Source organism: Apodemus sylvaticus, chromosome 6 (assembly GCF_947179515.1).
Source record: "Apodemus sylvaticus chromosome 6, mApoSyl1.1, whole genome shotgun sequence".
In the NCBI taxonomy this organism is placed as follows: Eukaryota; Metazoa; Chordata; class Mammalia; order Rodentia; family Muridae; genus Apodemus; species Apodemus sylvaticus.
Window position 1 is genome coordinate 128,486,155 of NC_067477.1, and position 25,131 is coordinate 128,511,285.

Genomic DNA, 25,131 nt, shown 5'->3' on the forward strand with positions numbered 1-25,131 from the left:
TACAAATGAGCTTAAAATACTTATTACAACCCTAATCCAGCCAGGTGTGGTAGTGCTTATGAATTATAATTCCAGCTCTCTGGAGACAGAGAACAGGAATTCAAGTATTTTCAGCTTCATAGTTAATCTGAAGACAGCCTGACCTACATGGCACCATGTCTCAAAGCACCTCCAAACCAAAACCAAATGAGCACCTCCACATTAACCACAGAAACCCACACTTTGGAAAGGTAGACTTTACTGTGTGTGGCCCTGACTCAACAGTGCTACTCTAAAAATGTTAGGGAAACTTATCATAGATCACTCATGTTTATTATTATGATATGTTTTAGGTTGCAAACTCATCAAGTAGAATAATCAAAAGAAGTCTGCTCAGTGATATATCTAGAGAATTTACAAGTGATAAACAGGTTATTTAAAAGAGAGAAACAGGCAAAAAATATAATGTATACCTTTATATCTCTGTGCATTTTTCCTTTACTGTGAAGGTAATATAATCCCTAGAGTTTCAAAATAAAAATAGAAAAATAAGTGAGATTATTTTTCACAGCACACTGAATAGTAGTTACTATTTATTTACTCTATAGAAAATCAAGTAGTATCAGCTCATTATAATGAAGTATTACAGAAGACAATAGAGTCAAGAAAAAGATAAAGAAAGCTCATGCAGAACCACTGATATTTCTAAAATAACATTTAGTAAACTCTGTAAACAATTTGAAATTTTAAAGTGTATATCTTACTAAAATCAGAACGTATTTCAATCCTACTGAACTATCAAGGCCTTCTTTGTCATTAGGAGGAATATACAGACCCACAGTGCTTGAATTCTAGGTTATACTGTAATCTTTACATTTTATAGTATTTAATCGTAAATATAGCTTGTATTGGTAACAATTCTTAAATGCACTAAGGATCAGATATAAATCAGTACAGAGCACTTGTTCACCACGTGTAAGTCCATGGGTTCGATCCTAGCACCACAAAAGTAAAATATACCAAAGTAAAATAATAAAACCGTATTAAAGTCCTCAAACTAGATTTATCAAAGCAGATTACCTTGTCCCTTAACAGTAATGTATAGTAAGTAAACATTTAGTAAAGAATAGTAGTTTAAATTTGACTTGCCTGTAGTGTTTCTCTGCTAACATATGCAATCTGCAGTTCTGAAAGGGGTCCAGTTACTAAGAGTAGAAAAAAAATTACTGTTAGCAGGATTAAGCAATGTTTGTTTTCCAGTAAGTGACCAAGTTTATAAGTCCCATTAAGAACAGACTCAACAATTCTTCTGCCAAAAAGTCAGAGATTTTATTATGATTCTCTTTAAATGTGACATGCTCACTGTTGTATCAACAGGGTTTAGAACAGTGCCTGCCATGTTTATAAACAATTGAATAACTAAAATCATTATATTTTTATTTTATACCTTGCTGATTATACATAGATAAAAAGTTTGGTCTCTATCTGTAAGTTGACCTTATACAGGCATTTTATATAATACACGATCTTCAACTTATAGTGGGTCAAGTTCTGGATAAATCCATTTTACGTTGACAATATTTTAGGATGTCAACATGACATCCCAGCTAAGCAGCCCTAGATAGCATGAGATATCAGTTGTTTATCTCAGTGCTTGCTGCTTGGTGGGATCTGCAGCCTGCTACTATGGCCTAGTGATAGAAGTCAGAGTGCGCACACTCTCACTCTACGTGGATATAAACCAGTAGCCTGGTAAAAGCTCAAATTCAAAATTTGACCTATGGCATGTGCTGAGCGCATCGGCCTTCCTTCCACGCCACTGTTAAGCTAAAGCAGTGCAAGTGTACATGGACTACACGTGCAAATGAGCAGACACCAACTCAGCACACACTCAGGATTCGGAAACCTGCCCCTTCGCAATCCACACCTTAATGTTTTTATCATCATTGTAATGCAAATTTCACTGATAGATCGCCTCCTGCCCTGGCTTGGGCTGCACTGATAGATCACCTCCTGCCCTGGCTTGGGCTGCACTGATAGATCGCCTCCTGCCCTGGCTTGGGCTGCACTGATAGATCGCCTCCTGCCCTGGCTTGGGCCAGCCCCAACTCTTTAATGGGGACAGAGAAACCCAGCAAGAGTGACAGGTGTTAAACACTTCACCACTGAGAAGAGCTGCAAGGTGGTGCATCTTCAACAGAGGCCACTGCCATTCATCTCTCACATACTAAATGCCTGTGGGAGGACAGCTGCAAACCCTCCAAGCAGAAAAGGTCAGTTGGGAATTCCAGCTGACTGCAGTTTCCCTAGTCAGTTTCTGCTTGGTGTTGGTGAAGTCTCCAGTTTGATGGTGCTGTCTTTGCTCTGTCAGACTACCCAAGGCATTCCTGTTGGATGCTGTAAAGTCATGATTCGATGTTGTACGATGTTCTTGAAGCTTCTATTTATCTGCTACCTGTTCTTTTATTTTTGTTTGCTATATACTTAATGACTTTACTCACTAAAACCAAAGTATGGATGTCATAGATCAGTCTCTGGATATACAGAACTGTACAAATAGTTATTTCCTGTGCGTGCATTTGCTATGGCTTCAGTATGTGTTCTTTTAGAATTGATGTATATAAAGCAGCTCTGGTCTCACCATGATATATGTCCTGTAAAGAGCCACCTCCACAAAATTCCATGCAGATCCAAAGTTTATCTCGCCTGTGAAAAGACAAGTCATGCATTATGTCTTCATGATTAAAAAGCTTCTTGATAATATCTAATGTACTATGATACTGAAAAGCTACACAAATGCAACATGCTATCTTCTTAAAAAGCAACTAATCCCTGAGTAAATGATTCATTTCACAGCTATAATCCAACCCTAGGTTCATTACGTAAGACACACCATTTACAGAATATAAAGCTGTCATTAGGCATATTCAAATGGAACCTCCCTTTAGTTAAAAATGTCCTGTTCTACAGTTCATCCTGTTCTACAGTTCATCCATTTACCCAGATTTAGCACAGAAAATGCCAATCCATCCCAAACACATCATTTTGATAGCATTCTTTTTGTTTGTTGTTTTGAGACAGGGTTTCTCTGTGTAGCCTTTGCTGTCTTGGAACTCACTCTGTAGACCAGCTCAGCCCTGACCTCACAGAGATCTGCCTGCCTCTGCCTCCCAAGTGTTGAGAATAAAGTGTGTGCCATCGCTGCCCAGCTTGATAGCACTCTGAACCAACAAAATTCATTGCTACCCTCCAATGAATATACCAGAACATTTCCAGAGTCTATAAAATGGGTGCTCATACAGTATTTCTCACTCATAGCCTAAGATGGTGTAATCATGCCATGACAGAAGAAATAGTTAGCAAAGATTTGTACATTTTTCCTTTGTTTATTCCTTTATTCAATCATCTATTAGTTTTTCCTCTTAAAGCATACCAGGAACTGTTCTATTGTCTGGGGCAGAGATGGGATAGGGAGTCTCTGGATTTGGTAAACTCTAACTGTTCCATGGGTAAACAAATGAAATAAGAAACCAATTAGATCAGAGGCCAGGAAAATATGGGCCCTGACCCAAATCTAGTCCGCTGCCTGAAACAATAAATGATGAAACGGTTGGGAGAAATCAAGAGAACATATTGACACATGATAATGGTGGGACCCTTAGTGTCATAAAGTCCATTAGAATCAAGTTACACTCAGTTACTTATATACAGTCTGAGCTGTCCTCATACCAAGTCAGCAGATTTGAGTAGCTGTGACAGACGTCATGTCACTCACAAAGCCTCCAATTTTATTACATGGGTCTTGACAGATATCACACATTTTATCCCATCCAGAAACTAAAGTGCTTGAAATTACAGTAGGGGCTCCTAGGGAAGGCGAGAGAACCCAGAGATGAGGGGGAGTGGGGAATAGTGAGGATGGGCAGGATCTAAAAAGCTATATGCACGTAACACAGAATATCACCGCTGTCTCAGTTAGGGCTATCATCACTGTGATGAAACACCACACCCAAAGCAACTTGGGGATGAAAGCGTTTATTTGGTTCACCCTCTCACATCACTGAAGGAAGTCAGGACAGGAATTCAAACTGGACAAGGACCTGGAGGTAGGAGTTGATATAGAGGTCATGGGCCCTCTCCTCCCACATTAATCACTAATTAACAAAGTACCCTACAGACTTTCCTATAGCCTAATCTTATAGAGGTTATTTCCTCAATCAAGATTCTCTACTCTCAAATGACTCTAGCTTCTGTCAAACTGACATAACTAGCCAGCATAATAGGGGAACTTAAATAATTTATACAAATAATACACATTTATAAGTTTTAGTTATATTTTTATAACTAAATAATAGTTATACAAAAAATAATATACATTTATAATTTTTAGTTAGTAATAAAGTTATAGGCATCTGATTTATAAAGAAAAAATTTTGTTGAATTTGGATTATGTGCTATGAAACCCCTTGTATAAAAATGTCTTGGCAAATCAAGAAAGGCTTTATAAGGAGACAACATTTAAATTGGGTCTTGAAGTTCAAGTAGAATTCACCAGGAAGAATCAGAGATGGACTTGTGCAAAAGAATGGAAACTGGAAAGAAGACACTACATTTGAGAGACCAGCTAATAGAACACATGCTACCTGAAGAGACAGCGACCACAGATGAAGCTAGAATAGGTTGGGGCCACATTTTAAAGCCATTCTTGGGTGTGGACTCCTCGGTACAGTTACCTTCACTTGGATAATTTTTAGTTTATCAACGTATCTCTTAAAATGTAAAACCAAGCACTATTCTGATGCTACATGAACAGTGCATTTAAAAGCAAAGCTGTTGGTATTAATAGGGGCTCAACCATGGTGGTCCGTGGGGTAGCAGACCCTGCCACCAGACAGAACTGGTAATGTTTAGCAAAAGTTCAGAACCCTGATAAAAATCCTAATTGAGAAGGCAGGAGTTTGAACTAGCTCCCAGTCAGGTTCCTGTCCTGGAGCATGTGACACAACACCCCATTAGGAGGACCATGACAACAGTCATGTAGGGACAACATCTGAAGTCCTTCCCCATGCAAATAGGAGTGTCCCTGTGTCTAACTTCTCAGACTGAGACAAATGGTAACATCTACTAGATCCCACCCCATGCCAAAAATGTTTATAAGGTTCCTACCTACAGGAAAGTGGTGAGTTATTTCACCAGGGATCATCTGAGGGTGCCTTTTCTCTCCAGAGGCATTAGTTGAACATATGGCCATCTGCCACCAACTCTGGGGGTGGGTGGGTAGGGAGGCAGTAACACTTTGGTCATTCTGGCCATGCCCAAGCTCCACGAGACCTTTCATTCCCCAAGCCAGGCTACGGAGTCTGCTCCTGCACCAGTAAACAGACCTGCAGGGGTGGCTGGGTTGTGTAGAGTAGACCATGTGGCATACAGCAACCTCATGTATGGAGTAGCAAGGTACTATGTGGTGGGTGAGGCTGAAGAGCATAAATCCCCAAAGAGATCAGAGACCACTGAAGACTGACAGCTTACCAGTGTGCCTTAGGAATGACACGGGTATTCTAGCACCATGGCTAGTGTATAGGTTTCTTCTGTTGCTTCTGATATGGTACAGATCAACAAATATAACCCACAGAAAAGCAACTGCTGCCCAGTAGCCAAGTTTTAAGAACTCTCAGAATAGTTGGCTATGATCTTATTCAAAATGCAGAAGGCCAGGCTAGAGAATTGGCTCAATGGTTACAAGCACTTATTCTTAATTGAGAACCTAGGTTCAAATTCCAAGCACCTGTGTATTGGGTCACAACCATCTATAATTCCAGTCCCAGGGGATCATCCATGGCCTTTGAGGGCATTGGACATGTATGTGGTATACATACATACATACATACATACATACATACATACATACATACATACAGGCAAAACACTCAAACATACTAAATAATAAAATAAATTTTAAAAATTGAAAAAAAATGAGGAGGGTGCTTCTGACTATGCTAACATGTTTAAATTCTCCATGGATTCTCCAACATCTCTCTGCTTAACTGAAACGGCATATTCCATTTCTTTTATTAATGCATTATATTGAACAAGTATGTGGAGGCCAGAGGACAAATGTGGGTGTAAGCCTTGGGGACAAGGTCCCCGTCTTTTAAGACAGGATCTCTCATAGTCCTTGAGCTTTCAATTAGACTAGAAAGACCCAGCGACTCTCCTGTCTGCATCCTCATCATTAGGATTATAAGTTAGCTAGCAGGTATTTTTATCTCCAGCTCAAGGGCTGCAGTCAGGTCATTGTGCTTGCAGGCCAACATAGCTAGTCTGCCATTCCTGGGCTTCCAAATATATTCTGGTTATCAATTCTCCATTGGATCACTACCTAACAAAGATTCCTCTATCTGCAGGCTGTAAAGCCTTCACTTGTATTAAAATTTACCTTACAGTCATTTATTTAAATCACCTCAAATTATTCCAAGAACTCAAGGTAAACTTTAAAATTTAAAGTTATTACCTTTTCTTTTTTAAGAATAAAAAACGTCACAATGAGATGGAACTGATTTGGTTTTGCTTTCCACAAAGGCTAGGTCAGTTGCCACTTGTAAGTGCTTGCTGATGACGCGATTAATAATTTATTCATAATGTTTGCTGGGGAAAGGCTGACATTTGATTTGATTGTATTTTTTAGAAGTCATCTTTCTCCCTTTTGCAAATTAATCATTGATTATCTCTAATCTTCAATGTCCTCTCTATTTGTCAAAGGACATCTACTGAGAGTGGATGCTAACTGTCAAAGGACATCTGCTAACTGTCCAGTGTGAGCTAGAGCTTACGTAAATCTAAAAGCTTAGACTCATTGAAGGTGTCTAGCTGCCTCGTGATTACCTACTCACCTGTCATAGGATTCAGCTCTATTTCAATCATGCTTTTCCTACCCTTTCCAGTGTGAAAACAGTTCTCCACAGTAGAGAAGATGAACAGGGAACCGGTTTTCTGGTGTCTTTTGGATTCATTGCCACTGTCTTCCACTAAAAGATTCCATTCTCTGTTTCATCTTACTTAAATACATTGTTAACAAATTTGTTCTATGCAGTGGCTTTCTAGTTTTTACAGGCAAAAAAATAATATAGGCCTTATATGAGGATACTACTTAAAGATGCTAAAAATGCTTTACATTTGTAACATTCCATTTGGTTAAAATCCCTTATTATAAAAAATAAAAGCTTCAATAGTCAGACTGTCTTAGAAAAATGACTCCATCTGTTCACAAATGTCTCCACTGTGAGGATAAATCTACGGGGCACCGGGTCATTGCTGAGCCATCTGTCCAGTAGGACCCGGCTGAGCCAATGAGCCCACTTTACTCAGGCCAATAAATTATATGAGTCTTTGTGGCTAGGCATCTAAATTAAAATAAAAGTAACCACAAGATCAATGTTAAATAAACCAGCATTAATGTCCTGCATCAATAAATGTTTAGAAGCCTTCTCTTACTTTGTAAATCTACCTTACTCAAAATAAATAAATAAATAAATAAATAAATAAATAAATAAATAAATAAATAAATGTGTGTATGTGTCACTATTTTCATCTTCCAGGTTGATGTCTATTAGAGTTTATAGGGACAATGTTCTAACAACTATCACATTGATCTGAAAGTCTTATTCCTAAAGCATGAGTTTTTATCTTCCCACACACCAGATAACACAGGAAAACCAATCGTGTGATCTGGACCACCCAGACTGGGTCCTGCTGGGTCCTTCTGGGATGGCACACTCAGCTTCTTCTCCCTGGAAAGTCCTCTGCCCAGCAATCACCGCACCTCTGCATTCACAAAGTGACTCAACTTCATCTTAAGTCACCAGTAAGAAAACTGCGAAGGTCAACAAGCACTAGATAGTCTCATATGGCCTAATTCACTGAGAGTCAAACTGGAAATCCTTTGGTTCATTTTAAAATAGATGCTCAAAACCCTAAGGGCAGGTGTCCCACCCAGAGTGTTCTCCTTAGGGAATATAAAGTGATCAATTTACTCTAGCAACCTTCAATATGGCCGGAAGTTCTCCAAAGTCCCAATGCCCTAGCAATTTGAACACACCAGCAGAAAACCGATGAGACCCAAATGAAGTATAAGGTGTGCCAAGGCATCAGTCTGACGCTCAGAGCCTGATCTCACTGATAGATACCGTGCGGTTGTGTTCACTCTGGGGAAGGCGAGGGAAGGAGTTACACAAAGAACTCCATTGCCTTCTCTACTCCTCTGTATCTAGTAAGTTTCAAATTCAAAGGTGCGCTTCAAAGGTAACTGTAGACTAACATTGACAACTAAAGTCTTTTTCTGCCTAAAAAAAAGTTAAAAGGACCCGGGAGTTAATTTATCCTTGGCTCTAATGGGGTTAAAGGATAAGTCTTTGGTGATTTATTTATTTTTTCTTTTAAGAGAAACACAAATATTCAGAAAATATGCATTAAATATACAGCAGGCTATTAGTTAATTCTAAGTCACCAGAGGAAAGCTTAGTCTGTGTGGACCTTGTTAGACTTCAAGCCTATGATGCTATATCCTGTTGAGAACATCAAGTACTATGGGCCCTCAGTTGGGATCTCTTCATGAAGTGAGTGTAGACAGCCTGCTATAAAGTGGGCTTCTGGACCTTAACTACTCACTATGCAGCTACTAAGAACACTTGTGGGCTGATCCTGATCCCTCGGAGCAGGTCTGTTAAATCCCACGTCACTTCTTCACCTTTTTGTCTAATACTGTTATGACACATGGTACTAGGCAACACCAGAAGAACCTGTGACAGTATTCTGGTGTGGTGCACCAAACCCCAAACCCCTTGACCTTAATGAAATGAGCTGGCTCCATTTGGATTTCTGGAGCTGGATGGTACTGTGGGCCAGAGAGGCATCAGCGAGGGCATGGGCAGAGCCAGGCTTACACCCTGCCAATAACAAGCACCTGAGCCTCATGAAGATAGGGGTTCTATTACCCCTGTTTTCTCATCTGTGAAAGAGCCAGGCTGGATGACAAGATCTCTCTGTCCTTTCCAGCTTGAACACAATACAAACCTAATTCGTAGGATTCCATGCCCCTCTGTGGTCCAAGTCTGTAGTTAATCAGCAACAGACTGCAGAAGAGGGCTAGAGAAGGGAAGGAAGGCCTATTGCTTTCCACTCTCCTGCCCACTTTCAAGCAGTGCCAACGGTGGACCAGTCACCTGTCTAAAGCAGCATCCTCGTGTTACATTCCCACAGCACTAAAGGAACACAGTATTATTTTTTAAAATGATTCTAACTTTGTTTTAATTTTGGTTTGGGGTAGAGTAGAATTCACTATAATCTTTATGTTTGGATAGGAATAAAAGAAAAGCAAACTTGGTGCTAAGCCTTTCCAAGTGTCTTGTTTGCTAGTGGACATAACATTTATCAAAAGGCTCACTGCTTGTGGTGTTGAAATGATCACCGAGGCACTGATATGGTCTGAAGACAGTGTTGGTGGCAGTATTAACTTCCGGTGAGCATCGCTATGCTTTCCATCCCACGTGTCCTCATGGGTACCCATTCCGAAGGTGTTGTCACTTCCATGTTACCAAGGAGGAAATGGGGACACTAAGTGACTAAATATCTGCCATAAGTCACATGTTAACTGCCGATGGAAGCCAGGATTCTGACCTTTCCACTCAACCCCTAACTTCTGTATCACATTGTCGTCTTCCTGCAGGAAGACTGCAGTTGTTTTACCACACGAAGGGTACTGAATAAGTGGGTTTGGCTTCGTATGCTGTACAGTGCTTGACAAACATGATTAGACCCATGCCCCAGGGAAGCACAATAGCTCTCCTTACAAGACCAGCCTGCCCCAGGAAGAGCAGGCAAAGAAGGCATTTTGGAGTGGTGATTTTTACTGTATCTGGAATCAATCATTAGTACCATAAACTTAAATGATTTTAGGAGACTGTTTCTCAAGCCCATACAGTGACCGCCCTGCTGGGCCCACTCCCCACCATATGGACAGGTGCTGAGACAGACTTCTTGGGCTGCTACTGAGCCATTACTTGTTAAAAGTACCATGATACTGACAGTTAAGAATGCATGCAGGACTGTGCACTGCCCACCCCTGTTCCTCTCCAGCCTGCATCTAACCTCCTTGCTTCCCTCCCACAGCTAGAGTGAGGAGAAGGGCTGGGCTGGTTTGACAAGGGCCAGAACTCCCAGGCTCCTCTCTCCCCGTTCAGCAGGGTTCTGTATGTGGGTCTGTGAGAACAGAGCCTGTAAGAGGCCTCTGGGCCTCCCCCAGTAACATCGGAAAACAGTCTCTACACTTCCTGGTAGAAGGACCTTAAGAAACAATGAGGTTATGGCGTCACACTGCATACGCAGAAGTGAGAGGAGCCAGGTAAGTCCGGGGGAACCTTCCACAGCACATGACTTGATGTGCCTGGCTTGGTCCTGCAAAAACAGCACAAGAGCTAAGACCACAGCCAGAGGCTCACTTTGGGACCTGGAAAAGCATGTCACGGGAATAATTATAGTTCCTACTCTTTTTGAACAAAATTAAGCAAAAGAAAGAGGCCAGAAGCATAAAACATTAAAATCAAACAAACAAAACATTAAAAAAAAAAATTCTCAAGGAAGAGATAGATTCCCCTGACTGAATTCTTTTAAGCCTAAAAGAAAGGAGCAGCAGCTGGTCTATTTAGAGGCAGCTTCCTCAATGAAACTACACCCAGAACTCCCAAGTCACGTGCTGGTGACACTGTTACAGAATTACCATAATAGGTCATAAGCAAAAATTCCATTTGTATGAAAAGATTCTATCTTCTAAGCAAGCATCACGGCACTGGAGTTAATTTTATTGTTAGGTGATGGAACCACTTCTGTTTTTCAAAAGGGAAATGAACAGTGTACCTGAGATAGCTTCCAAAATAAGCAACAATGTTTGGGTGTTTGCAGTCTTTCATCATAATGATTTCTTGCTGTACAACCGCAAAGTCTTCTCCTAGGACACAAAGCAAGCATGTTGGACAGTCAATAGGTAAACTGCTCATTTACTTTAAAACATGTGAAGGTAATTATACTTATGATTAACTATGACACAGCTAATGAATTTTATATCCAACACAACCAATGCCTCAATGGCATTACTTTTTTAACAACCATTTCAGCCTGGCTTGAGGAGCACTGTACCTGGGTGAAAAGTGGACTTGTGGGCCTGACTGGTCTCACAGCGCACCTGGGCAAAGCACTTATCTGTTTGCTAATTCCCACTCAGTAAAATGGCCTCACCGGGATGAGTTACTACCTTCAAAATGCCTGGCAGGGTAACTTCCATACTAACATTTCCTGCTAGTACTAGCACACCTTTGGGCATTGTTACTAGGAAATACATATTACAAAAATAATCTTCACTAGGAAATACCCATTGCTTTCCTCTTGTTACTAAACAACATTTGTCTGGTTGTGGTAGCACATACCTGTGGACAGGCTGGAAAGGAAGAGGCAGGAGAATCATTGCATAACACTGAATAGAAATTCAGCATAAAGATGTGATCCTTTTGAAAGTTAGGGAAAGCCCATTGGCCCAGCAAGGGTGTGTGAGCTCTGCAGTGTGGGCGGGCCCACACTATGCATGAGCGAGTGACGGGAACTCCCACACACAAGCATCTCCACCTAGGCCTTCCCAACAGTGGCAGGCTAGGAAAGGCATTCCATCTCTCTCTGGACAGCCAGACTATTAGCCAGTCATCTGCTCTGCCCCGAGTTTGGCCAAATTCTTCAAAATAAAACCTGGCAACCTTAGAGTACCATCACATGGTGGGATAGTCAAAGAAATACTTGTCAGGGAAAAACAGAAGTAAAGTGTATGTGTGTGTGTGTGTGTGTGTGTGTGTGTGTGTGAACCAGAGACACTATAGAAAGAAAACAAAGGGGAATGCTCAGAACAAAGGCAAAGCAACTCGATTTTTAGTATTATAACCACGGACAGCTCAATAAAATGGATATTAATGACTGTTCATGTCCGAAACATGAAGTTGTCAGAGTAACAAGTCCTGACATTTCTGGCCGCTTTTCTGGACATTTTTACATTCCTATTATAAATGTAGCTGAGACCTGAAGCAGCCCAGTCAGGAACTAGGCCAACCCCCAACTCAACCCCACCCCATTGTAAATTCTAATTACAATGGAAACAGCAGTGGGGAAGAGAGGGTTCTGAGGACTTTAATTACTTTAGCTTATGCAAAAACCACCAGTCCCTGGAAGGAGGAGAGGGAAAGACTGAGTCTCCTTAAAGGTTCCCTTCACACTTTACGCATCCCAAGAGGAAATTCAAGTTTGAAATAATAGTCATCACAAGGCTATGGAACTGGAACCAAGTTCCACAGACATGTGGAATTCTTTGTAGGGTCTGTCCACTGCTTTTCCACCTGTCCTAGAACATCACTGACTGCAAGTGAACTAGCTACACGTGCTCAAGGCTGACCTAGTCAGCAGAGCATGTGACTTTTAGTGGCTGAGGCTCTCTTTCTGGGGTAGGCCTAAGAGTCATTAGTAGTCATTATAGAAAAATGTTCATCTGTGCAGGGATGGTACTTAAAGGAATAGCTGAAGGACAAGTGAGCCTTGCCTCCTGTGTTAAGATGCACATATTCCTGGACAAGACCAGGCCTCCTGTATCATGGAGCCATCTTAGCAAGGCCTTCTCTTAACTACAACAAACTTCTTGTGGAGTGATCTCCACATGCATCACACCCATGTTTCCAATTTCACTCGGACACAGTCCTCTAGGACAGGCTCAGGCCTAACCCACTTGCATATCCTCGGCGTCCGACACATCAGTGCATGTGACTCCTCCAGGGGACATCAGTGGAGAACACCTGCCACGCCTTCGCCTTTGAGCTGCTTACTCTTCCTTTTCTATCAGTGGCTTTCAGCATTCAGCAATGTTTCCTATGAAATGCTATTGATCTAACTATATATTCCCTCTCCTCCGAGTCAACCTCCAAGTCAACTGTGAGGAACAAGTTAACTCCTACATTCAAAACCAAAGAAAGCCTCCACACATTCAATTTTTAGAGGTAACTGAAATATGTAAACTTAGGTAGGAAGAAAGAAAACATAGCTTAATACATTAGTAACCCAAAGGAGTTGAATAGCTGACTCAGAAGACTTTCTTCAAAGTTTGTGTGAAAATCCAAAGATACATAAACAAGGAAAAATTTCCTAATACACTTAACTATGATACCAAAGAGTACTTAGTTAAATCAGATAGCCTTCTACAATGCCTTTCAATTCTACACTAGTTTTTGAATAAAATTTTTAGCTATCAATATGAATTCACATTTCAGAAGGCATACCACCCCCAAATCCCTGAGATAAACAGGCAAGTTGATGAGTACATATGAATGAGTCAAGAATTAGTGAAAAAAGGCACGTGAGGCTTTCAGTATACATGAAATAGTCAATAAATGTTAACTACAGTTAACAGATGAAAACTCGGTGATGGTCCCTGGGGGTCTGTGTCCTAGAAACTGGTGAATGTTACGTGGCAAAGGGGCTTGCAGGGACAATACAAGTGATGACACTAAGATGGGAGCGCATCCTGACCATCCAGGTGAGACACACTGCAGACAACATGACAACTGGAGCAGGGTACCACACCACAGGCTCTGGAGGCACAGCAAGGGGTCAAGAGTTTAGGAATGCTGCTCCAGAAGCTGGAAAAGGCAAGAAAGCAGATTCTCCCTTAGGAAACCAGGACTGACATACAACCCAATGGAGCAGCTAGGGGACAGTCACACACACCTGATGGAAGGCCTTTCACAGGGATGCCAACGCTACACAGCAGGGGAATGACAGTCTTTATAGCAAATGCACCTGAGAGGACTGCAATCCACATGGCAAAAATGAAATAGTACTCTGCATGTAGAGAGACAAAAAATTACTCAAAAAAGGCTTAAAACTTAAATGCAAGACCAGAAACGATCAAGTTCCTATGAAAAACAGGCAAAAACATTTGTAACATTAGTCTTAGCAAATGATATCAGGAATAAGACCCAAAACACAGATGACAACAACAAACAGGGAAACCATGTCCCATTCAACCTTTGTGTGAAAGGCGACAGAAAAGGCATCCTAGACTATGGAGGCAAACCAGCAGACCATCCACCCGGTCAGAAGAAAACACCTGGCAGACAATCCAGCAGGCACGAGGAAGAGACCTGTAGCCCACCTGCCTGACACGGGGCCACTGTCTTATCCAGTAGGTAAGAGGAAGAGACCTGTAACTCACCTGCCTGATAAGGGGTCACTGTCTAACATACAGGAAGCAAACCAGCAAGTAACCCCATTAAAAACTGAATCAAGAGTGAAGGGGTTGTGTAGTTTTCAGAAGATGTACAAAAGTCAAACATCTTATGTAATCTGAAAATACAATTTTCACTTGTCATTTTTTTAATATTTGAAATTACAAATAATAAGCTAAGAATATCAAGAGATTGGACCCCTTGGACATGGTTGGTAAGCAACTGTACAGCTGCTGTAGGTAAGAGGAGCCCACAAGAGAGGATCACATGGACACAGTTTATAGCCACCCAAAAGCCCTCACTCCAGCTGTCTGAGACTACACTCAGGTGTTTGGGTTAGGTGTTTGGTACTAGTCTCTGCTTACTTGGTCCTCATTTTAAGTGTTACAATTTGGATGAAAAGGTATCCTGGCAGTTGGGAGACAAGGAATATCACAAAGTCACACTGAACAACAAACCCCAAACGAGATGTATTGGCTACCTGTGTTCCATTTAAGCAACAGGGAACTGGGCAGAGCACAGGTTCTTTTAGGGCTTCTTTGGGGGCTGGGATGGAGCTTTCCAGGGTGGCCTGCGATTAGAGGGATTATGCTGAGGCAAACTTGGAGATTGGTGGGATTTTTTCCTGTAGGGTGGGATCTGGCTACTCTCCTGCCTTGGGGTTGGGAACAGCAGTTACAGCAGTTAGGGAATCTGGGTGGGGTTGGAGGAGGGGGAGGGATGCAGCCTTGTGCAAGCCTTGATAGTTTAAAAAGTTTACAGTTCACAAAGTTTACAAAGGGAGTGGTGTGTAGCCAACAATCTTGGCTGACCTTGCCTTACTGTGAATACTAGGCTGGGAGTTGATTCTTATTCTGATGGGACCGTGCATCCCCAACTGCATGGTCAACCACATCACAGAGAATAAACTCGTTAAACTACTGGTCCCCTATGCTCTCTAGAACATAACAAGTCAATCATTTGACTCACTCCTGTAGAACCAATGGGGAATGTGACAGTGCACAGAGAATTACCAAACTCTATCCTAGGAGCCTGAGGTCAAAATGCCCCAGTTAGCGTAGCTTCTGGTAAACTGTCTGTGCAGAGCCCCCTCCTTCTAACCACTATCTTAGCCTCTGCAAACTCCTTGCTTCTGCGAGGCTCCCCTGAAGCTGCCGAGTGAGATGCCAGGACATGCTTTTTGGCTTTTTGCTGTGGACACTTGGACCACACTCAAGACCCGAACAAACGAGTAAGGCCCCAGCCGCCTGGAGTGAAGATTTTCAATTGCTCTAAGTTGTGTCTGAGGTCATCTCCGGCAGGCTCCCGGTAACGCTGTGGAAAACAATTCAAAGGTTTCGCACAATAGAGCTGTATGATACAGCAATACTGCTTTTTAGTAAATACTCAAAAGAATGGAACTCATGATCTGAGGCTATCTGCAACCTCCTCTTCATTGCAGTATTGTTCACCAATAACTATGAGGTAGCAACCACCCTAATAGCCACTGCCAAATAAATGGTTAGGGAGATGTGATACAAACACTACATTACACACACACACACACACACACACACACACAGAGAGAGAGAGAGAGAGAGAGAGAGAGAGAGAGAGAGAGAGAGAGAGAGCAAAATATCATTCAGCCAAAATAAAAAGGAGATCCTGGAGTGTGCCTTGTACGTGAAAATTCCTGAAAAGAAGCTATGTCTGGCTATGAATGAAAAACCCCTGGGAGGAGTCTGTATGCAGAGAGTGATGAACCAACTTTCAATACTGTGGAGAGATTGGAATTTTATAGGATTAAAGGATAATCACCTTATCTTGGCCTAGTTTTAGTCTTCTGGAACATCACTGCCACATTCTGTATAGGAACTAACATCGTGTGATAATAAAGACCATTTAGAATTTACCAACGTAGCAGACTACTAGCTTCTGTCAAAAAGCTGGGAATGTCATGGTATAGACCTACAGAATAGATAGGATCTTAGACCTATAGAATAGCATTTTAGGCCTATAGAATAGATAGAATTTTAGGCCTATAGAATAGATAGAATTTTAGGCCTATAGAATAGATAGCATTTTAGGCCTATAGAATAGATAGCATCTTAGACCTACAGAATAGAGATAGCCTCTTAGACCTATAGAACAGATAACATCTTAGTAGACCTATAGAATAGATATTATCTTAGACTTAGTGTCTTAGACCTATAGAACTGCTCCCCAATCCTGTTGTACCCTCCTCTTTGGTATACTCACCAATGCTAAAATATTTTAAACTTGCCTTGATTTATGAATTTCTTTGTTCTATAAAACTGCTTCAGTGTTGGAAATTAGGATAACCTCCATTTGTGTTCCTGAGCCATGGTCACTACAAATGGCTCCAGAACAAACTTTTATTCCTTTTAAGATGAGAATTGTGTTTTATGTCGATAGCTACAACATGAATGGAACTGAAGGCTCATATGCTAAATGCAAAGGCAGTGACACAAAGAAAAGTTCTACTTAACTTGGACTTACATGAAGAAGTTAACGTGGCCAATCTAATAGAGAACAGAATCGTCCCTACCCAAGACTGAAGGAGGGGGAGAATGGATGTTCAGAGAATACAAACTTCAGTCATATAAGATCATAAACTCTGCTGTATAATATTCTTTTTATACCAACAAGACTATTTATGCCTAAAGTTGTTAAGAGGGCAGGTATCAGGCTATATACTATACTACGGGCACAGAAATTTAAAGGTGGACTGTAGAAAACAAGGCTTTTTGTCAAACACCCATCTATAATGGGATCTAGTGCCCTCTTCTGGTGTGTCTGAAGACAGTGACAATGTACTCATATACATAAATCAATAAATCTAAAAATAAAGTGCTAAGACGTAATGATGCACTGACCACGGGTGGAAGAGGAACAAAGTGTGGATAAGCTAGAGCACCCGAGCTCCTCTGAGCAGTCAGGGGAATACCTCACCTGTCCAGAGCTGGCTGACTGGACTTTATAACATGGTCTACTACAGTACAGAGGCTAAACAACAGCACATCCTTGAAATAGTATTATCATAACAACTCTACTCATAGCAACAATAAACTCAAGGCAGTGCAGTGCAAACAAGTGGTGGCCAGGGATCCACTCAAGTACACAGGTGCCAGCTAAGTCCTTTCCCTAAAGACTTGTCCCTCTATGATGAAACATAAGGACAAAGTGCCTCCGAACCTGTAGAGACAGAGATAACACCAAAAGCTGACAAGGAAAAAGGCTCATAAAATACCACTGTAGAAAAATAAGTAGATAAGGGCTTACCAGCACCCTGTCACTTTTTTATTTATTTGATATATTCTTTATTTACATCTCAAGTGATTTTCCCTTTCCTGGATCCCCCCCTCCCCAAAAGTCCCACAAGCCCTCCTCCCTTCCCCTGTTCCCCAATCCACCCCTTCCCACTTCCCTGTCCAGGTATTCCCCTACACTGCTGCGCTGAGTTTTTCCAGGACCTGGGGCCACTCCTTCCTTCTTCTTGGGCACCATTTGATATGTGCATTGTGTCTTGGGTATTCCAAGTTTCTAGGCTAATATCCATTTATCAGTGAGTGCATACCATGAGTGTTGAGACTGGGTTACCTCACTTAGTATGATGTTCTCCAGCTCCATCCATTTGTCTAAGAATTTCATTAATTCATTGTTTCTAATGGCTGAATAGTACTCCATTGTGTAAATATACCACAATTTCTGTATCCATTCCTTCATTAAGGGACATCTGGGTTCTTTCCAGCTTCTGGCTATTATAAATAGGGCTGCTATGAACATAGTAGAGCATGTATCCTTATTACATGCTGGGGAATCCTCTGGGTATATGCCCAGGAGTGGTATAGCAGGGTCCTCTGGAAGTATCATTCCCAGTTTTCTGAGGAACCGCCAGACTGATTTCCAGAGTGGTTGTACCAGCTTGCAATGCCACCAGCAGTGGAGGAGTGTTCCTCTTTCTCCACATCCTCGCTAGTACCTGTTTTCTCCTGACTTTTTAATCTTAGCCATTCTGACTGGTGTGAGGTGAAATCTCAGGGTTGTTTTGATTTGCATTTCCCTGATGACTAAGGATGTTGAACATTTCTTTAGGTGCTTCTCAGCCATTCGATATTCCTCAGGTAAAAATTCTTTGTTTAGCTCTGACCTCATAAGACTACAAAGTTTCTGTAAGGCAAAGGTCATTGTCAAAAGGACAAAACAGCAATCAACAAATTGGGAAAAGATCTTTACCAATACTACATTTGACAGAGGGCTTATATCCAAGATATACAAAGAACTCAAAAAGGTAGACTCCAGAGAGCCAAATATCCCCCTTAAAAAATTGGACACCCTGTCACTTTTAAGTACTGTATGCAGTTTAATGCACGCTGCGTTCACAGGAACAAGAATTAAAACCAATCTAACCTCTCCCCCCATGAACATTCCCACTCATCACTGTCAGCATCTTTCACTGTGTTGGAAAGGGATAAATGTTCTCGTTTTGGAGACTTTCTCCTATAGCTGACAGCTAATTAATCATGTATCTGTCTGAACTTATAGCCTACTTCAGTAATTGGTGCTATAGATGACAAGTAGTTATATGCAATTTCAAAGATTGACTTTAAGTCACTAAAGAAGGAAGACTCAGGAGGCCTGCTGCAGAAAGAATGCCCCTTATCAGAATGCGAGCATAAGGCCCAAGTGTACATGTACTGGGCTTATGCTGATTGCCAGCTTCAATGGAAGCAGTTATCTGGACCATCTTTACATTTTGTTCAAACTGCATCTCAAGTGTTGGCAATGTTCTAGCCTAAGCACGTTTAAGAGCAAAGAAACAGGCCTTTAATCTCACAGAATCAGGCCTCACTCACACTCACTGCGGTGAAGGAAAGCGGAGGAACAGTGAACCATCTCAGCAAGTGCAGCACACAACAGTTATTACAGGAGAACACTGTTTGGATGAGAGTGGGGCTGAGGTGAAATCCAAACAAAGCAGAGTTTTGACAGGCTTAGAACAAAGCCACGTACTGGTCTGCAAAACAAGGCAAGGCCCTCTCTTTTGGACTATGAAATCACAACAGACATGGTGGCTGTATCATCCAAGTCATAAAACAACATGATACTTTTGAGGTTTATTTTATTTCAATCTGTGTGTACTCTATGGTTTGTTCCTGATGTCTGCGAAGGCCAAGATGTCTAGCCATTGTCCCTTTGGAACTACAATTGTAGATGGTTATGAGCAACTAAGTGGGACCTGGTAACTGAACCCCAGTTCTCTGTAAGAACTGCTGACCCCAGAGAATGTTAAGAGAAGCCCAGTTGTAGAACTGGACTTCTAGGATTCAAAATGCTAGCTCTACATTAATTAGCCAAAGTACAAGAAGAAATAGGGGTAACTACATAGTGATTAAGTAAATCAATGCATGTACCTCACCTAGTACAATGGCTGGCACAAATTAAGTTTAAGCAAATGTTAGCTATTGTAGTAACAGATGCCATGGTTTACACTAACTCATCTGTCTACTTTCCTCACTAATTTGATTCATCTAGCAAGTACTTACTGAGTGCCTACGAGACACTGGGAATCTTGTGAAAACCGAGTTCATCCTCATAGAACTGGTAGTCTAGTGAAGCCTATGGACCACACTCTTCTTTTTTAATAAAGAAAGAAATCAAAGATTTCTTAGAATTTAACGAAAATGAAGGCACAACATACACAAATCTATGGGACACAATGAAAGCAGTGCTAAGAGGAAAACTCATAGCTTTGAGTGCCTCCAAAAGGAAATTCGAGAGAGCATACACTAGAAGATTAACGGAAAAACTGAAAGCCCTGGAACAAAAAGAAGCTAATTCACCCAGGAGGAGAAGAAGACAGGAAATCATCAAACTCAGGGCTGAAATCAATCAAGTAGAAACAAAGAGAACCATACAAAGAATCAACAAAACCAATAGCTGGTTCTTTGAGAAAATCAACAGGATAGACAAGCCCTTGGCCAGACTAACCAAAGGGCACAGAGAAAGTATCCAAATTAACAAAATTAGAAATGAAAAGGGAGATATTACAACAGAAACCGAGGAAATTCAAAAAATCATCAGATCCTATTACAAAAACCTGTACTCAACACAACTGGAGAATCTGGAAGAAATGGACATTTTCTTAGATACCAAATACCAAAATTAAACCAGGATCAAATAGACCAACTAAACAGACCCATAACCCCTAAAGAAATAGAAGGGGTCATAGATAGCCTTCCAACCAAAAAAAGCACAGGACCAGATGGTTTCAGTGCAGAATTCTATCAGACCTTCAAAGAAGACTTAACACCAATACTCTTCAAACTATTCCACCAAATAGAAACAGAAGGAACACTACCCAACTCCTTCTATGAAGCCACTATTACGCTGATAACAAAACCACACAAAGATCCAACTAAGAAAGAGAATTTCAGGCCAACTTCCCTTATGAATATCGATGCAAAAATACTCAATAAAATTCTTGCCCGCCAAATCCAAGAATACATCAAAACGATCATCCACCATGATCAAGTAGTCTTCATCCCAGGGATGCAGGGATGGTTCAATATAAGGAAATCCATAAATGCTATCCACTACATAAACAAACTCAAAGAAAAAGACCACATGATCATTTCATTAGATGATGAAAAAGCATTTGACAAAATTCAGTACCCTTTCATGCTAAAAGTCTTGGAAAGGACAGGAATTCAAGGCCCATATCTAAACATAATAAAAGCAATATACAGCAAACCGGTAGCCAACATCAAACTAAATGGAGAGAAACTTGGAGCAATCCCACTAAAATCAGGGACTAGACAAGGCTGCCCCCTCCCTCCATATCTTTTCAATATAGTTCTTGAAGTCCTAGCTAGAGCAATTAGACAACATAAGGAAGTCAAAGGGATACAAATTGGAAAGGAAGAAGTCAAAGTATCACTATTTGCAGATGATATGATAGTATACTTAAGTGACCCCAAAAACTCTACTAGAGAATTCCTACAGCTGATAAACAACTTCAGCAAAGTGGCTGGCTACAAAATCAACGCAAGCAAATCAGTAGCCTTTATATACTCAAAGGATAAGCAGACTGAGAAAGAAATTAAGGAAATGATACCCTTCACAATAGCCACAAACAGCATAAAGTATCTTGGGGTGACTCTAACCAAACAAGTGAAAGACCTATATGACAAGAACTTCAGATCTCTGAAGAAGGAAATCGAAGAAGATCTCAGAAAATGGAAAAATCTTCCATGCTCATGGATTGGCAGGATTAATATAGTTAAAATGGCCATCTTGCCAAAGGCAATCTACAGATTCAATGCTATCCCCATAAAAATCCCAACCCAGTTCTTCATAGAGCTAGAAAGAGCAATTCTCAAATTCATCTGGAATAACAAAAAACCCAGGATAGCTAAAACTATTCTCAACAGTAAAAGAACTTCAGGAGGATTCAGTATCCCAGACCTCAAACTTTACTACAGAGCAATAGTGATAAAAACTGCATGGTGTTGGCAAGCGGATCAATGGAATAGGATTGAAGACCCAGAAATGAACCAACACACCTATGGTCACTTGATCTTCGACAAAGGAGCTGAAAGCATCCAGTGGAAAAAAGATAGTCTCTTCAACAAATGGTGCTGGTTCAACTGGAGGTCAGCATGCAGAAGAATGTGAATCGATCCATTCTTATCTCCTTGTACCAAGCTCAACTCCAAATGGATCAAGGACCTCCACATAAAACCTGACACACTGAGGCTAATAGAAAAGAAACTGGGGAAGACCCTTGAGGACATGGGCACAGGGGAAAAGTTCCTGAATAGAACACCAATAGCTTTCACTCTAGGATCAAGAATTGACAAATGGGACCTCATAAAACTACAAAGTTTCTGTAAGGCAAAGGACACTGTCAAAAGGACAAAATGTCAACCAACAGATTGTCAAAGGATCTTCACCAACCCTAAATCTGACAGAGGGTTAACATCTAATATATACAAAGAACTCAAGAAGGTAGAACCCAGAGAACCAAATAACACCATTAAAAAGTGGGGTATCGAGCTAAACAAAGAATTTTCACATGAAGAACTTCGGAGGGCTGAGAAACACCTTAAGAAATGTTCAACATCATTGATCATTAGGGAAATGCAAATCAAAATAACCCTGGGATTTCACTTCACACCAGTCAGAATGGCTAAGGTCAAAAACTCAGGAGACAGCAGGTGTTAGTGAGGATGTGGAGAAAGAGGAACACTCCTCCACTGCTGGTGGGATTGCAAGATGGTGCAACCACTTTGGAAATCAGTCTGGCGGTTCCTCAGAAAACTGGGCATGACACTTCTTGAGGACCCTGCTATACCACTCCTGGGCATATACCCAGAGGATTCTTCAGCATGCAATAAGGACACATGCTCCACTATGTTCATAGCAGCCCTGTTTGTAGTAGCCAGAAGCTGGAAAGAACCCAGATGTCCCTCAATGGAGGAATGGATACAAAAAATGTGGTATATTTACACAATGGAGTACTATTCAGCTATTAGAAGCAATGAATTCATGAAATTCTTAGACAAATGGATGGAGCTGGAGAACATCATACTAAGTGAGGTAACCCAGTCTCAAAAGATCAATCATGGTATGCACTCACTGATAAGTGGATATTGGCCTAGAGGCTTTGAACACCCAAGACATAATCCACATATTAAATGATGTGCAAAAAGAATGGAGGAGTGGTCCCTGGATCTGGAAAGACTCAATGCAACAGTATAGGGGAATACCAGAACAGGGAAGTAGGAAGGGGTAGATGGAGGAATAGAGGGAGGGAAGAGGGCTTATGGGACTTGCAGGGAGTAGGGACCCAGAAAAGGGGAAATCATTTGAAATGTAAATAAAAAAATATATCAATAAAGAAAAAATTAATATATTTAAAACAAAAAGCCATGTAAAACACACACTGTCAAACCCAGTGACTGTCCTACGGTCCTGTTCCCCAGGCAGATGGCCTCTAAAAGCCTTTCATAGGGTCCTCTTTATCACAGTCCTTGGGACATCTATGATCCAGTCCTAATTTGGAAGCTCATTTCATTCCAGTGGGAACTGGTTCACACTGATGGAGCTATGGTGGCCTGTCTTCTACCCTGGTACCTATTCTTACTTCAGAACACTGGCCTTGCTTGTAGCTACCTGGAATGGTTTTCCCCAAGTGTATCCTATGACTGTTACCATTCAAATCTCAAGGCAAAGTCATCAGCTTTGAGCAGTCTCCTGACACTATGATATTGGCTGAAGTGGTGGTCCTCAACCACTTTCAACCATGTCATCTCATTTTGGCTCCTGAAATTAGCTTACTTATTTATACATTCCATATTTACTATGCCAGTGTTAAGAAAACCTAAGCGTCTCAAGGGACAGGCTCATCTGCCTTAGCTACTATGTCTGGCATTGGATAGACAATGAATAGATACATGTCAAATGACTGACATGAATGGTTTTTCACAGAATACAAAGACAAAAGTTATATATGGTAGAGTAAGGTAGCCAACCACTAGTCCCAAAGGAATGGTAATTACCAATAGGAGAACAATTTTAGCTCAATAATAAATATACTATGATTTTCACAAAGTCTGTAGAAAAACAAATCTTGGGGTTGGAGAGATGGCTCAGTGGTTAAGAGCACTGACTGCTCTTCCAGAGGTCCTGCGTTCAATTCCCAGGAGCCACATGGTGGCTCACAGCCATCTGTAATGGGAGCCGATGCTCTCTTCTGGTTTGTCTGAAGACATGACAGTGTACACAAACAAACAGATAAAAATCTTAAAAAAAAAAAAAAAGGAAAAAGAAACCCTGAAAACATTAAGGTCAACCTTTCTGATTATGATATCCCTAATATATATCTCCCTAATAAGACTGCCATCAGTCCCAGTTCCAAAACAGATGACAAAACAGAGTGTGTCCTTGTAGCCAGGTGTGGTGTGCAGGCCTTTAATGCCAGCATGCAGGTGCCACAAGCAGGCAGTGCTCTATGAATCCAGGCCAGCATGTTCTACACAGTGAGACCTTGTCTCAGGACAAGAAAACAAACACACCCTCCCTCAAACAAAACAACAAAAACAATAAACCACACACACACACACACACACATACACACACACACACACCTACCAAACTCCAACCCTAACAGCTTGTTAAAGGACCAGAGAAACGGCTCTGTATTAATATTGAGCACTTGCTCCTCTTTTAGGGGACCTGGGGACCCATATATTGCTATCAACCTAATTATCAAATTATCAAATTTGTAACTCCAATTTTAGGCAGTCCAAAGATATATATGTAGGTAAAACATACATATACATACAATATTTTAAAAAAATAAAAAGACAGCAATTTAGAAACAGAAGAATACTCATGATACACTGTCATATCCATAAAATACACATTTGATATCTGTGACAGGTAAGGCCAGGTCACTTCAAGCCTGAGACACAGAAATGGAGCCTGGCTGAGCACCAGTGACAGAGCACTTGCCTAGCGATGAAGCAAGGCCTCATCCCAGAACTGTAGTAAAAAGAAACATGGATGTGTAAGAAAAATACCAGAGATCACCATCTTTTCTCACAGGACTTATTCCTGCTGCTCAGTGTGATGTTGTCTTTCTCCCTACCCAGTCTGATGCTTGCACCAGAGAGATTACTCACAGTACTGACCACCCTGTGAGCCACTTCTGCAAAGCCACTACAGAGATCTCAGAACTGTGCCCATTACATACATCCTGCTAACAAAGTCAGCTGGCCTGTGGAGAGAATACCCATGTGTTGTATGGATGCATCACCTGTCAATTAAAAACCCTATGGCCCAC

General features: G+C 41.2%; 1 protein-coding gene across 5 annotated transcripts in view; it reads right to left on the reverse strand.

The window, feature by feature from the left end:
* Positions 1 to 25,131, reverse strand: part of Map4k3 (mitogen-activated protein kinase kinase kinase kinase 3) — a 159,072-nt gene that overhangs the window by 73,977 nt on the left and 59,964 nt on the right. For all 5 annotated transcript variants that reach the window (XM_052186459.1, XM_052186458.1, XM_052186457.1 and 2 more), the window contains exons 3-6: positions 10,888 to 10,978; positions 2,621 to 2,685; positions 1,129 to 1,184; positions 453 to 500 (exon numbers count right to left, since the gene is read on the reverse strand). In XM_052186459.1, the coding sequence (XP_052042419.1) occupies positions 453 to 500; positions 1,129 to 1,184; positions 2,621 to 2,685; positions 10,888 to 10,978 (260 nt within the window). The remainder of the gene's footprint in view (positions 1 to 452; positions 501 to 1,128; positions 1,185 to 2,620; positions 2,686 to 10,887; positions 10,979 to 25,131) is intronic.